The 15,179-nt window shown below is 42.4% G+C and overlaps 2 protein-coding genes across 2 annotated transcripts in view; both read right to left on the bottom strand.

The window, feature by feature from the left end:
• Nucleotides 1-573: 573 nt before the first annotated feature.
• Nucleotides 574-3,815, bottom strand: atp5pd (ATP synthase peripheral stalk subunit d). Its single transcript, XM_031864711.1, has 6 exons — nucleotides 3,758-3,815; nucleotides 2,312-2,442; nucleotides 1,995-2,091; nucleotides 1,508-1,579; nucleotides 1,103-1,165; nucleotides 574-1,014 (listed from the first exon to the last, which is right to left on the bottom strand). The coding sequence occupies exons 2-6, from the start codon at nucleotides 2,431-2,433 to the stop codon at nucleotides 883-885; spliced, it is 486 nt and encodes a 161-aa protein (XP_031720571.1). The 5' UTR covers nucleotides 2,434-2,442; nucleotides 3,758-3,815; the 3' UTR covers nucleotides 574-882.
• Nucleotides 3,816-5,153: 1,338 nt separating this feature from the next.
• The window catches only part of LOC116392917 (homeobox protein MSH-C-like), a 25,077-nt gene continuing 15,051 nt past the window's right edge, over nucleotides 5,154-15,179 (bottom strand). Inside the window, exons 3-4 of the mRNA XM_031864753.1 lie at nucleotides 7,018-7,677; nucleotides 5,154-6,418 (exon numbers count right to left, since the gene is read on the bottom strand). Coding sequence (XP_031720613.1) covers nucleotides 6,006-6,418; nucleotides 7,018-7,438 — 834 coding nt within the window. The 5' untranslated portion in view covers nucleotides 7,439-7,677 and the 3' untranslated portion in view covers nucleotides 5,154-6,005. The remainder of the gene's footprint in view (nucleotides 6,419-7,017; nucleotides 7,678-15,179) is intronic.

The raw sequence follows: 15,179 nt of genomic DNA, 5'->3' as shown, positions 1-15,179 counted from the left end.
AATGCATTCTGTCGGTAGAAATCGAGCCTGCGCTTCTAAACAGAACAGTTTGTTAAATAGGTAACAGGCTACAGAGAGAAAACACATCTACAGTGATGATTACTGTGCGTCTTTATTGGTATTATTAGTTACTATTATTAAGTACAGTGATCATGTCTACAGACAAAACTTCTCAAAAGTCTCTGCAGCTGTTAAAGCCGACTGACAGCTGTGATCAGCGCACGTGACGCAACTGAGGAAAGGACGTCTCATGTATCTTAAAACATATTTCCTCGTTCCTCTCTCCTCGCATGGTTTCCTCCATGCATCCCTGGTGGGAGGGACTAAGACGCAAGGAAAGGACCCAAGTGAGGGAAACGGGGATGCAATTAAGAGACTTGCGATGTACCCCATGGACCTAATTCAGTATTAGCATTTTAGCTTACATTTATAAGTATACAATGTAAGCTACTATGCATGTTTAGCTTTATTATTGATTACAATGAATAGACTGATATCATCACATCTATTAGTTACCAGACTTGTGCTGTACTGCACCTCAACACTGCTGCTAATTGAATCAGGAAACATGTCACACGTCAATGAGATTGTTTAATACCCAAAGAAGCAACTTTGCCCTGGTGCCACAGATATCTTTTATCATACAGTGGTTACAGATATCAAATGGGGAATAGATTAACAACATAGTGAATGTCAAAATGTATAGCTTTTTCAACCGAGATGTTGAACTTTCAGAGTAAAACTATTGCAACACCGCCCCCTCGTGGGCTCTACCTACAATACCACATGCAAACCAAAATGTGTATCAAATAATAAGCCCATCACAAGATTTCTCTATACAATACATAAACTTTATTGTGAGGTGAGTTTCAGGTAAAAGGATTACAGGTCCGCGATGGGCTTGTGGGGCCAGTAGGGGTATTTGACCTTGTCCAGCTTGGTCTCTGGGAAGGTGTCGTTGAGATCCTCGATGGTCATCTGGTCGAAGGGGATCATGTTCTTGAATTTATCCAGCTGAGACAAAAATGTAAAAAGAATAGGTTATAAATACAGATTTCCCGAAGACATCCATGAGGTGTTCTACTACCACAGATAGTCTCACCTCTTGCTCATACTGAGCGATGCGGGCCATAGATCCTTCAATGTAGACTGATGCACCTTTATTCTGGTAGAGAAAAGTGAAACTATTACATCTGACAATACAAAACAACAACAACATAACAAATCTATGTTACTATTTTCTAATTATTATTCCAAAAATTCCAGTTCTGTCTCTCTTTGCTGTAATAAAAAATGTCTGTTTCAGTGTTGAATGAATTTCATGATTGATGAACTATTGTCTATGTATTTGTAGATAATAAATTATCTTAGTAGTTACAAATATATACATAGAATTGCAAATTTTGGTTTGACTGCATTGTTTTCTAATTAAAAGTCAACACAGTTTACAACAATACAGTAAAGCTGAAACTCGGGTAACACAGATTTGTTTGGCGTCATCACTTACAGATTCAGCCTCCTGTGCACTGATGGCGCTTGTCTGTGTGTCAGAAGGCTCAGGGATCAGCAGGGCTTTGAACTGTGTGCAGAAGGAACATTTATTATTTACCACTGCAACACAAACCAACAAATGCTGAACAAACTATGTAAAGAATTTCTGACTCAACTGCACCACCACCAGCTCAACTGATTATTTTTGCAGAGGAACTAAAAGGAGATTTAAACAGTAGTTTGAATGTTATTATTGGCTAAGTGGAGAGCACATAAAACTGATGTATTTATGGTCCTTTGAATTCTCCATTAATTTGGATCCTGATATACATTATGTGGAAAATATCGAATCACAGCTGGACGCAAACATAAAAATATACCAACTACAACTAAAGTGAAAGTTGCCATGTGGTGTCAGAACAGATTTGAACTTTTCCCACACTTCCTGGAAACACTGAATAATGCTCATGACCCGTTGAATGAACCAGCCAAGTGAAGCTCACCTTCTTCTCAAACTCATCAACCATCCCGACTTTGGCCACTGTGCTCCTGTAGACGCTCCAGTCGATGGCTGCAGGAGCCTCTGGCAGCGAGGTCAGTCTGGTGTAAAATGGAGAAGACTGAGTTTAACAGACGACTATGAAGCTTAAGTGAGCAAACTAAAAAAGGACGTCAAAGAATAAAATCGGTACAAAAAGTCAAAAGAATGAGCAAATGTGTTAGTTGTGTTCTTTCACAATTAATGAACTTGCGCACTATAAGACCAAGTTGACTTTAGCCGACTTTCAGCATGACTTCTAAAGTCTGTTGTGAAACTAACTTTGCAGCGATGGCATCACTGCGAGTCTTCAGCGCGTTGAACATGCTCCTCTGGTTGGGTGGGACGCGCTCAGCAAACGCCAGCCAGTCGATGGATTTCAGGGCTACACGACGGCCTGCCATCCTGCTTGTCTGAAAGGTAAGACGGAAATCTTGTTTAGTCCAGTCAACAAAAACATCAAAACAATCCAGGCTACATGTGGCTGGAAAACAAAAGTGTGTACATATATTTTCTGATTATATATACACACACTCAGTTGCCAGGTAAACCTAGCTCATACTAATAGTATGACAGCCCTGCAATAAATCCTGCCAGAGTTAATGTCAATGTTCAGTTTGTGTTGGAGCCATTTGACAGTTTGACAAAGAAAAAATACTTAAATCAAAGTCCATTTTTGCATGCTGTAGTTTAGTTTATTTTGCACAATTTAAACAATAAAATCAAAACAAACAAAACAGATTAAAACAAATAGTGCACGAAGAGGCAAAAGCCAACTGGGTTTATTTGAAGCCTCCACCTATATAATAAAATGTTACAATATTACAGAGAACATAAAATCAATATGCATAAGATATGACTATGTAAAATATGGCTGACAAGATGCCAAGTTGCTAATGAATTGGATTTTGTTGTAATATTTTACCCCATTTTTATCAGTGAGGGTAGCATAATGGAAAAACTCGCTATTTTATCAAATGTGCTATATCATATTTTTTTTTAAAAAGCACAAAACGACCATAAACTTGAATCAACACCACCCCCCAAATTAGTTTCCACAAAAGCTAAACTGTTTAAATGTAAAGTTATTTAGCTACATTAGTTTAAACTGGGTGTAAAATGTCACCTTGATTACCAAGTGGAGCCTAGACTGACAGAAACATGTTCACTTCCCATTCAATGTGCACTGTGATGCCATGTCGTAATGCAGTTGCACATTTGTGCGTCAACTGTACTTTTAATGATTGACTTCAGGATGAAACACATTTTAGTTTGTGTTAAACAAGCAGACAAGTGGCGTTAACGTTAGAACTGAGACATTATTGTTTTCAGGTTAAAGCAGGCCTGAGCAGCTAACCTTAACAATAAAGACTGCAGGACAGCTGGTCCTAAATAGTTATGCATATATTTAATAACTAACAGAGAAGATGAGATGATAGAAACACATTTTTGACAAGAAACAATCAATGACACCGGGCCCTTGACATTTTGTTCAATTCAAGACCGCTGAAAAGCAAGCTAACGGTAGCTAGCTCCGTTAGCTTGCTAGCCAAGGTCAGTGAAGTCTCTCAGTAACGCCAGTTTTCTCACAAAAACACAGCGCGAACGTTACGTTTACTGCTGAATCACATGCGCAACAATACACGGATGAGCTGCACAAATAACTATTTAAACAGATTTCCATTGGATGTTCTATCATTCAGCAAGCCACTCAGCTAACGTACTCACCTCGCTGTACAAAGAGTAGTCTACTCTGTGACCGGTTGAGCGGAAGTGCGTTTTCTTCTTCAGCACCGGCAGCAGCAGCAGCGAGCGCGCTACCGCCCTCTGCCGGACGGACAGAGTACAGACCGCGAGTAATACTGCCATCTTCGTCGAAAGCTCCAACTAAATTATTAAATGTACATCTTCACGTAAGTGCTTTAATGGGGACACATCATTAAATTATTCCCCACAATAAACTGTAAGTCGTATTCCTGTGATTGTATTTAGCCTTTAAAGGGGGTACACGATATTTTTGTTGGAGAAGTGTGACAAGAATGACAGACCAACAACATGAATGTTGAACTTTTGGTTTATAATAGGCCTATAACCTGAGTTAAACATTGTTTCATAAACGCATGAGAACTAACGGTTAACCCACTGGTACGCTATGTGACAGGGTATTTAGTTACATTAAGTGAACCAGACAGCAGGCTAATTAATAACGTTTAACATCAGCTGCACCGTTTAAAAAAAATACTGCTTTTGAACATCCCCATCTATATAGAAACCAGAAAATAAATGAAAAGAAAGTATAAATAAATATATTTGTAATTCCCCCTCAATTGTATCGAGCTGATGATCTGTTTTTATTTTTTGCTTAATTTTAAAAATATATCTGAAATGATTAGCCATGGTAACAATGTAGCTTATATGCAGGTGAATATTGAAAATCGGCCCCTTGAGGTGCGCAGCCTGCCATTTTCCCATTTTAAAGCTGTCTTATTGGAAAATATTTACTACCGAACAAGATGTGTTTAGTCTGCATGTGCCGCAACGCAAATATATTTTTTAGGAAATGAATGAAATGACCAGGTCTATTAGGTTAGAATGTGATTTCGTTTACAAACGATTCATTGAAAAGTGCCAAAGAAGACATACAGTTGTGTTAAGATATTACAAATCCTTTTTACATTAACAGAACAGGGGTTTAGCTGATGTCGTTGTAGGCTCATTTTTAAATCTCCCTGACAATTTCTTTGGGTGTTTAATATAGGTTATGGTCAATAGTAATATGCAATTTTGAATACAATGTATGCAAATGTAATGATATTGGGGGAAAAAAACATTATCATTGGCCCATTTTCAAATTAGATAAAATTAAGAATTATGTGGGATGACAATTTATTTATTTTTGGCAACAGTGATGGAGGTTTGGCATGATTGCTTTCATTAGAAATTACATTAATAAATAACAATTATCTCATCTAAGTCTGTGCTACCTTTGATTAAGTCATATTTCTTGGAGTAGTGAATATATACTCCTCCATAAATTCATCTGACTCTAATATAAGTATTAAATAATATAAATAAATAAAACAGTAAAAAGGTTGTACAACGAGTCAGCCACTTTGAGGTTTTGTATAATGTTTATTTACTAAAATCAGTTTTTACAAGTAACTGAACATTTGGATAGAGTGATGCATGTACACAGTACAGATACAAAGATATTCAATAAATACCACATTTCCTGCTGCTCTTCAAACGAGGCTGCAGGGCTTTATGAACACCACACATTGTATTTACATTTACAGCAACATTCCTCAAAGAAAATCTATCATCACTCCCATAAAGGCCACGATGTGAGAGTAAAAAAAATATCTAATACACGTGTTTTTCTAAAGTATAATTTTTGCTCCATACAAAAATGTAGAAATCGCGATGCTGTAAAAGGAAATACAAACATTCAAACAGCAACTCTGGCAAAATGCAGTTTTACCAGAAACAGTCGATGCTGAATGAGGAGAAATACTTCAAGTGATACACCGGTCTTAAGGCACTGACATCATTTAAGTACTTTTCTGTTGCTTTCGAACCTGCGCTTCAGTAGATCATCGCCTTCATGTCTGGACACACTTTGAATGTCCACGTTCACAAACTGCGGAGCACGGTGGAAGCGCTGGAGTGAGATATGTAAGGCATGTTGGTTAAAAACCTGACATTTGTTTTTGGAGTATCGCCTCAGCAATTTAGGCCTGTGGATGCACAACCCACAGAACTGTCTTAAAATGAGGAGAGCAGGTGAACTCGCTCAGTCTGATTACGCACACAATTACATATCAAAATGTGTCCCGAAATTAATTCAGAAAAATTCTCTAAACTCCGAATATAAAACTGTGAAGAAAGCGCATCATCCTCGTTTATAAGTGTTTTGCGACCATGAAAGAATACATTATTTTTCTCTTAAAATCAGCCACATACACACGCAGCACTACTAAGACAAATAATACATCCCATAAGTGACAGGTCCGCCGAACAGTCCTGGTACCGGCAGACTGTGCCTCGGGAAGGCGTTTGACGGGCCCCATGTTGGAGAGCCCATGTGCGCTCCGAGGGGGAGCGGCAGCGCGAAGGCGGGCAGCATGGGCTTGGAGGCCAGTTTATACTTTTCCAGCTCGGCCTCCTGCAGTCTCTTGGCTTTGGCCCTCCTGTTCTGAAACCAAATTTTGACCTGAGTCTCCGTCAGGTTGAGCGAGTTGGAGAACTCGGCTCTCTCGGCGATGGAGAGGTACTGCTTCTGGCGAAATTTGCGCTCCAGCGCCAGCAGCTGGGAGGTAGTGAAGGGCGTGCGAGGTTTCCTGTTGTTTTTGTGTTTCCTTAAAGTACACTGATTTGGACTTGAGCTCCCTGAGAACAATCAACAAAGGGAAGAATACATTTACTCTTAATTGTCAGGTGTACATGTCAATATTAAATGCAAACACATGCCGCGGGTAAAAATATGTCAATAGACAAGTTTTATTATTTTTTGATGAAAAATGTAGCCTCTATGTCAATATGGGTCAAAAACTGATCACATTCACTCGTGCAAACTTTAATCTTAAAGCTGAATCCCGCTAACACCCTTTAATATTTGCTTGCATATATATCATCTGTAAATAAATACAAAATATATTAAGAAGTATATAAGAATATAAGAAAAAAACAATCTGACAAAGGACCAATAATGTGCTTCACATGCTCAGCGGTACGAGACATTACCATAATCTATATGCAGTTTGTAAGACACAATAGAATGCAAGAAGGAAATGCATGCAGTCCGTATAGCAGCAGGGGCAATATCAATATGACTGTGACACAACGAGAGAATTATAATTTCTTGTATCTGTTGCCAAACTATTTTTACTTTGCAGCCCTGACTATCGGCAGTAGAAGATTACTAATTTAAAAAATAAATGTATACTTGAGTTTGCAAAACTCTCAGAACAGCAGAAGGACGGACTTACGTGGCGGAGTAGAAAGGGAGGACGTCTGGTACCAAGTGCTCTGCTCTTTCTCACTTAACTGCGGGCTGTCCTCGCTGGAACTGCTGGAAACACCCTGCGAGCTCTCCGCGGAAACCTTGCTCTCCGCGTAAAGAGTCCTTGGAGAGAACTGCACGCCTTGCCCGGCCGCGGGTTTCGGCAGGGCCACAGCTAAATCTGTGGGGGAATAGGAAGTCCGACAGGTGGTCTTCTTGGAAATCAACGACTCGACGCTAAACGCGAGGCTGCTCCGCTGGGGTTTGTATCCTTTCTCAGTGGTCATGTCTTTAGGCTGCAGATCCTCGCCCTCCGTATCCGTCTCCTCACTCTGATGAAGCTGTTTGGCGTCCTGGGACGGCGACCCCTGCACAGGATTCATCGTGACACGAGGGGATGGGGCCATGCACCTCCGTGTGGCCCGTTAGGAGGAATGGAGTCGCCGAGGTGTACAGTATCCAATATGCGTCTCTGCGCTGTCAGCGGTGCCCAGTAGCCTTTACGCGCTGCACGGGGTCGTCTATAAAAGGACAAGGGCTGTCCCCCCTCCACGCTCCCACCAATCAGCTCGTCGCTTTGGCCTCGTGACGTCTGCAAGTGCGGGTCTGATTGGCCCGCTGGCCCTCGAAGGGGAGATCAAAAGGCCTTTGAAAGGAAGGAGAAGTTAATCATACAGACCCCATGCGGCGCGGGGCTATTGATGGCCCTCACAAAGTAGCTTAGACCAATTTTAGTGCAATTAACCAGTGGGGAGGATCTCTCTTGACCATTTACATCCATTAGCCGGGCTCTCCATCGGTACTGTTCGTTGAATTATTCTCCCACTGTAAAGCTGAGCAGCAACTAAAGAGTCACATGTCAATATCAAAGCGATACTTTTATCAAAGGAGAAGGGAAAAAAACAAACAGTAAAATGTATTCAGTCAACTGCTTTTAAAATAGAATAAGCACGCAGAATTAGATTTGTAGATAAGTATTCTAATCAAGTCACTGGAAAAAAAATTAAAAGTAAAACAATTCAGCTGAGAATCAAATAAGAAAACCGGGATGGAAATTGATTAGGAATGACTGTTGGTCACACAGCATTACAGCAATTTAAGGCCTGTCATGAGCTCCTCTCGCTTCACAATGGCCTCAGTTGAGAAGCAACAGGCGTTTTCTTTCTCCAGGTCATACTATTTAATAAGCCAGACAAGTTGTGTTTTGCGAGGCGCCAGGCTCGGCAGGATCAAAAAGGAAGATACCTCGGGGAGAAAAAAGGCAACGGTTAACTCCACTTAACCAATTGTCCTCCAAATATTTCATAGTCCGCTGCATGGAGCTGGGAGGAAGCAGCCGCTGACAGTTAACTGTTTCACGTCTAGTCTCAAACTGACGAGGGTGGGATTTAATTCATTTCGACATGTTTTAGTAAAATGATGACGACTGCAGCAGCAATGCAAAACCTTCATCGTCATCGAGTTCATCACGACACCATCACGGACTTTGCATCAGGTGACAAGTCCGTTTTGTTAATTAAAATAAATTAATTGGAAATTATTGGAAAGAATTGTGGGAACATTGTTTTTCCAGAAGTATTGAGCTCATCAGTGTTTGCAGAATACTTCACGTTCATTAAGTTTCCATTCAGATCCGTTGTTGCTGAAGTATCAATACCACAGTGTAAAATAAGTCTACAAATAAATGTCCTGCATTTAAAATTTCGCTTGAGTCGAAAGTACCAAAGTTAATCAGTAAAATGTACTTAAAGTATTAAAAGTACTGATTATGTACTCATATTCATGAGTTCGTTAGATCATGTTCACAGTTGATTTAAAATGTTTCCAGTACTTTTACTGTATAGCTGGTTGAAGTGGAATTTATTCTGTCTACTTTATATATTGGACAATTAAAGCATGAATCAATCCTATTTTAGAGGCTGATCACATGTTTTGTAAATAAAGTCTTAACACATAAAGTAACAAGTAAGGTGCATGTAGTGGACTAAAAGGTATAATATCTGCTTGTGTAGATGAATAAAGTTGTTGTATTTAGTTCTTCTTCATCCCATAATAATTATGTCCCTTCAAGAGGCTCATTGTTGGGGAAATGTAATCTCTCCTAAACATCCTTTAAATTCTTCCCTTCCAGCATGTCCAAGCAGATATCACATTCAGTGTATCAGCAGCACACTGTGCCCTCCTGGACATCATCAGCACAACCCAACACAAGAGAGCTCCACACTCAACCCTATCAAATATACGATCGGGAAGTGATCAAGTGAGGAGATGGATTGATCCGTGGCAGTTGTTAATCCGAGACCTTCACTTTTTTCCCCCGTAATTCACTTCACCAAATTACTTCATTAGTCCTCTTCGTGCTTAGCTGGATGAAACAATGAATACTTAACCTATTAGAAACCACAAGCAGTTGCTTGTGTCCTGCAGGCCCATCAAGCAGCATATGACTGTCATGCAACTGGAATTAGTGAAATTAGCTGCTGTTTCTCAACAAACGACAACAAAAAGAAGACACAATTCTTTATTGAGATCACTAATGGTCGGCCTCGTGCGAGCCCTCAGGTGCAAAGAACAGTTTACCCCTCATCAAGTAAGAGGGGCAGCTTTGGTTGGTTATTCAACTTGAGTAAATCCTGATGTTTGAGTGCGCTCCTTCTATCTGACAAAGCCGGCCCTCTGTCTCCTCACACACCGGGGCCTCTCGTCACCCAGCTGGTTTGGGTTTAAATCCCAGCGACCGCGTACCCTTCCCTCTGTCTCGTCTCCGTAGTGTTGTGGAAGAAGGGGATGAGAGTCTGCCCGCGGAGCACGCAGACTCACACAGAGATTCATCCGATACAGGTACATCCAGAGATCTATACACAAGAAGTACAGTTACCTCTCCTCCCCTGGTGTTTGGTGCAGTGTATTTAGCTCCGGGCCCCCTTCTCGCCTACCCCAAAAGACATTTATGTAACAGCATGCAGGCAAGGGAACTGTGCCAAAAGATGTTAGTGAGTTTGAAAGCAGATCTGTCCTTCAAGGTCGGCGCATGCTCGATGGGAAGCCCTTTTCCCCTTAGCTGGCACCTGAAACAAGAACTTCTTCTCGCGTACGTGCACGGGCCATTTTCAATACTCGATTCTTCGGTGAAACCACTCAGCCAGTTGGTAAAGAAACCACGTGAGAAAACAACATCTCCTATCGTGCGTTTGTTTTCTTTCAGAAGGTGTCCCAGTCAAGGCCGTACTCTTCAGATGCACCAGCGGATGAACTCAGACTTCGTGGGAGTCCAGGTGAGCTGGTGTCTGTCCTCCATCAACAATGTGTGAATTCCCCGCTGTAGTGAGGCCCTCTGACAAACAAACCGATCATTTAGAGGAGTGAGCGAGCTGTGGAACCCAATCCCTGTGAGATGTGTCGACAGCGGCACAAAGACCTGTAGCTACAGGCCTCAACGAGATGGACGCTTTGCCGACGTGGCGGCGCAGACTAGACGGGGACAAGCAAGTGTGCCGCTCTCGGCATCGTCCCGACACGCCACTCTCACGCTGCCGTCACTTTTCTGTAGGGAAGGAACATTTCTGTGATGGAGTTTAGTCTTCATTTCTACATGGAAGCAAGAGGTAACTATCTTTGCGTGCATTGTTTTAATTTCCTGCCTCTGTCAACACCTCGACTCGTGTGCCTTCCTCGCATAAGGTGGCCAGCACGGCACTCTGCATTTACCGGCAGTTTAAATAGCAGTTCTTGGGGCTGCTCAACGCTGTGGAAAAATATCTTGACCTTTCATTTGGCTTAACAAGTTGGTCCCATCCACATCAGACCCGCTTCAATCCTGCACTTAAACGCTGGTTTGACGTTTTCTGCCAAAGCCACTTCCTCTTGTGGCATCAGAGCGCCCTATGTTTGAACACAGCGTAATGAGGGAAATAGTCTTGCTGGGCCGAAGCGAAGGAAGCAAGCTGCCTTCATCACAACTTTGTTTTGTGCACTGTAAAAAGGCAATCAGGGGATGGAGTGTCCTGTGGTGTTATAGCTGCTGTTTTTAACTCAAACCTAAACACAACAGGGTTTATTTCTTTTGACTGTGGTGGTTGCATTTGCATTTGGAGCTCAAGCTGAAATGAATGTTTGCTCATATACTGATGGCTACATTTAAAAAACTTGGACGCTGTTTCCCACTCTTCCAAAACAGATGTTTTTGTTGAGAGGGTTCCTCCTGAACTCTACTGCCAGTAGAGATTGTTGAGGAGAAAAACCACGAGAGGTGACAATGCAATCGGCAATTTTGTCTGGCTTGCTGTCGGCCATAGAAATCCGCATTCTTAAGGAAAGTCTAGGGACAATGCGAGTGGGCGAGTTAGGTTGAGGACTGGGAACGAGGAACTTTGTGTGGCTACTCCGTGGTCTCATTCACAAACCGAAGAATTTCTCCACAATCTCATATGCTCTTAGCAGCCAAAGCTGTAAAGCAGGAGATTTGAGGCAGAGAAACGAAACAAGGCAGCAGCATCAATTTTCTCTTTTACTATATGGCTTCAAATCCCAGCGAGGCCAAAGCCAGCAACTATTGTTTAAATTACAGCAATTTGGTATATATATATATATATATATATATAATAAGAAATATTTTCTTTTGCACCTCATGAAACTGTATTAGCTGTTATTTGAACGGGGTGAGGAGAAAATAGGACATTTGATGCAACCAATTTTCTTCTTTTTGTGTAATTTCCTTATTAAGTTCGATAGCTGAGACGATTATTCTTTGTAGTTGAACGCAGGTAAATTCACAGTTCTTGGCAGATAGATTGCATTGAGAAGTTTGCAGATGTGTCACTTTATTGCTCTGGCAATGAAAAGAAAACAATAATCATCACACCAATAATGTAATCAATAAAGTTTTATCATTGAAACTTTTCTTAATTGTGGTGATAGAATGTTTCCAATTACCAGGCCTTTTATATCAGTGCTTCATAAGATTTAATCGTGAAAAAAATCACTAAATAATTTGGTTACATTGAAATCTTAACCAGCACTGCAGTTTCTGATATATTTTTTTGGGTTAAATAGATGTTTCTCCACATTTGTTGCTTTTGACTCTGAGAACACATGTAGGTCAATTTAAATTTGCTCAGACCATAACCTCCTTTAATTTAGTTTTAAATGACAAACAAAAGTTTGCAAATTGTTTCAGCCCTTACTTCGTAATCTAACTCTCCATAAAGATATTTTACAAGTCGACAAAAGCTTTTGAGTCAAAGTGGTTGAATGCAGTGTAGATCCAAATTGTCAATGCCTGTCTGATAGTAATAATGTTATTGCAGTCACCAAAGGTTAGAACAAATGTGTGTGTTTGAATATCCTGAGATTACAATTTCAAAGTCCTCCCCATGAGAAGTCGAACAATGGAGAGGGTGGGAAGTTTAAAAAGCGGGGTCTCTTTCAAATAAACAAGCATGGGTTGATCCTGAATAGGGCTGCTACCGAGCAGCCGGATTGGTTCTCAGAAGATCGAGAGGAGCGACTGCAGGCTCTCTTCCTCCTCCTCCTCCTCCTCCACCACCACCACCCCGGCTCCCAAACCAACAGATGTAGTAAACACAAACAAACTGATAGAGCTTCACAACTATAATTTAGCACTTTGCTCCATTTCTTTATCCCACCTTTTATCTGCTCTGTGCTCCCCCTTTCCTCTCCCGCTGAACAGAGCGTGGACGGGAAAGTAGATGGGGGGTAAGAGCTCCCCTTTTTTGTGCTATTGCTTAATGAGCCTGAAAATACAATTGCACTGTTCCGGTTGTGAAGGTAGCCTGCAGGCTATAGTGTAAATTAGCAGCGCGAGGAAGCCCAGAGGGCTGAGTCTTGCTGAGCGGCCAGAATAGAGGGATGTGATGAGAGGGGGAAATCCTGTTAGGGCAGTGCATGTGGAAGAATCACGGTGCGTTTCAGACCCGACTGGAGACGGCCGGGCCACTTGTTGCAGCGATGAACCCCCAGGTCCATGGCGATCTCGCCTGCTGTAAGTGTGAGATTCATGGAGGGTCCACCACAGCCATGTGTAACGGCATCCATTATGGGAGATGTCAGTTGTTTGTCACATTTCAAACCCATAATTCCAGTTAGTTCCACACAATGGCTCTTTTGAGCCGCTGCTACAATCATCATTCAATTCAATTTTCTATTCTTCTGTAGATTCCACGGCGAGAGTCGAGAGCCCAGAGTCTCCCACACTGCATATGTCCTCTCATGAGCTCGGCGTGCTCTTTTGACCGCTCCGCTAGGCATCTGCTGCCCATTGCCTGCCCATATCTGCATTCTAATGCACATATCCTGCTGGGATGTTAACTTTAGGCCTTCAGTAATTGATGGCTTCCACACTTCAGCCGCGTCCCCCCTTTTTTCCCCTCTCCCTGCCGATTGTTGGTATATCTCTGTGGTTTGGGGGTCTTTCAGTCAACCATTGTTCTTTTATGGAGGAATTATAATAGACTAAAGGAGGGGGAGAAAAGAGAAAGAGAGAGAGGGGGGGGGGTAGGGGAGGAGGAGGGGAGGGGACAAAAAGAGAGTCGCTGCTGATATTTAGTGAACTCCGAAGGGGGAGTTTTCATTCTCATTCTGCAAGTTTGGCACATGCCTTCTGTTACTAAGTGGCAGTGCATTGAAAGAGTGCCTTCCATTTCCCATTCTGCGGCTCTGCTAGGTGCCTAGACTTACAACCCTGGCAGCTGTTGGGCCTTCTATCGGCTATAGACTCCTCTCCACAGGTGAGCTCCCCTACCAAACTCCCAGTCTCCACTTCACTCAATAGGGCCTTTCTCAAGTCTTTTATCAGTGGGGAGAGGCTGACTTTATGTGTGCCACTCACAGGAGCAAAAATTCATGGTTCTCAAGATGGCAATTCATGTTGTGTCACACATGCAGCTTAAATCAGCACGGGGATGATTTATATCCGGTTTCAGCATCATCTTCTCAAGCTCAATGGGATGCAGGATGCACACATACCTTTTTGAAGTTTGTGTACACATTTTCCATCATCCACAAACAAACGTGCACCAGCATCATAAAACAAACAGTGTGTGAGATTGCACCTTTTCCGGGGCGTGTCTCAAGTAATCAACTATAAACAAAGTGGTGAAAATATAATCCCGCAGCACATTTGAAGATGAATACAATTTCTTTCATTCATTATTTCTCTCAAATTTGCTGTGATATAATGTTGCATACAGTGTGTGTTGATGTGATATCATCGCCAAAGTGGCCAGTGTTTGGGTCTGTGTTTCAATACGGCCACAATGACTTTAAAAGCTATCGGCTGGATTGGTAGACCGCTCTAAATGATGTTGTTGTTTTAGTTTGGCCAGGTTTCAGCACCTTTTTTCTTCTGAATCCAGTGGCAGAATATTCTGTTGTTTATTTTCTCCTTCTCTCTCTTTTTTTTTTCCTCTCTGTGATGCGAGCTGTTACATATTACTCCTGAGGTGTGGTGCCTCTTCCCTCAAAGGCCTCCACTGTTTCCCCCAAACTGCTGCCAAGCTGGGCTATCTTTTCATTTGGTTACTTAAGTGTAATTGCTCCCCTTTGAAGCCTCAGAGAGGCAAATCATTTGCTTTGGCCCCGGGGCAGTAATGGTCACCGAGCCAGCGACCCCCTCCCGGTCCGAGAGCGTCGGAGAGACCGCGAGAGGCCAGCTCCCATACGGAGAAGAAATAATACGGCCAGGGCCGCTCAATTTCACCTCCCTTTTCATCCCATTCTTTGAAAACTTTTTATTAACAACAGCTTTCTCTCTCATACCAGGGCGCCAGGAGAGGGGAGGAGAGGAGGCCGAGAGGTGGGGAGGGAGGGAGGGAGGGAGGGGAGGGGGGTAGGTGGTGGCATGAGAGGATATCGGCAGCGGGGGAGGAGGGTGAAGGGGGTGGCTGTCCCCCTGTAGATGTCTGCCCGGATTCTCACACACTCGCATGCACACGCATACACACACAGATCCGCGCACATACACACATCATCAATAGTGACAGGTCAAGGAGGCATTGAGAAAACAGCCTCCCCCTTCCCTCTCCCCCACGGTTCACACTGCTAAACAGGGACTCATGTTTCATATGCCACAGGCCTCAGCGCGCACACACACACACACACACACACACACACACACACACACACACACAC

Source organism: Anarrhichthys ocellatus, unplaced genomic scaffold (assembly GCF_004355925.1).
Source record: "Anarrhichthys ocellatus isolate YVR2014 unplaced genomic scaffold, GSC_Weel_1.0 scaffold31, whole genome shotgun sequence".
Classification (NCBI taxonomy): domain Eukaryota; kingdom Metazoa; phylum Chordata; class Actinopteri; order Perciformes; family Anarhichadidae; genus Anarrhichthys; species Anarrhichthys ocellatus.
The sequence above is the reverse complement of the archived record's forward strand: the minus strand, read 5'-3'. Positions and strand labels throughout refer to the sequence as shown.

What these genes read in the sequence shown, in the direction of transcription:
- atp5pd (XM_031864711.1), bottom strand. Translation starts at nt 2,433, where the DNA reads ATGGCAGGCCGTCGTGTAGCCCTGAAATCCATCGACTGGCTGGCGTTT. An exon ending in AGTGATGCCATCGCTGCAAA is followed by an intron (nt 2,092 to 2,311) that starts GTTAGTTTCACA and finishes ATTTTACACCAG; the next exon opens with ACTGACCTCGCTGCCAGAGG. An exon ending in TCGCTCAGTATGAGCAAGAG is followed by an intron (nt 1,015 to 1,102) that starts GTGAGACTATCT and finishes TTTTTGTCTCAG; the next exon opens with CTGGATAAATTCAAGAACAT.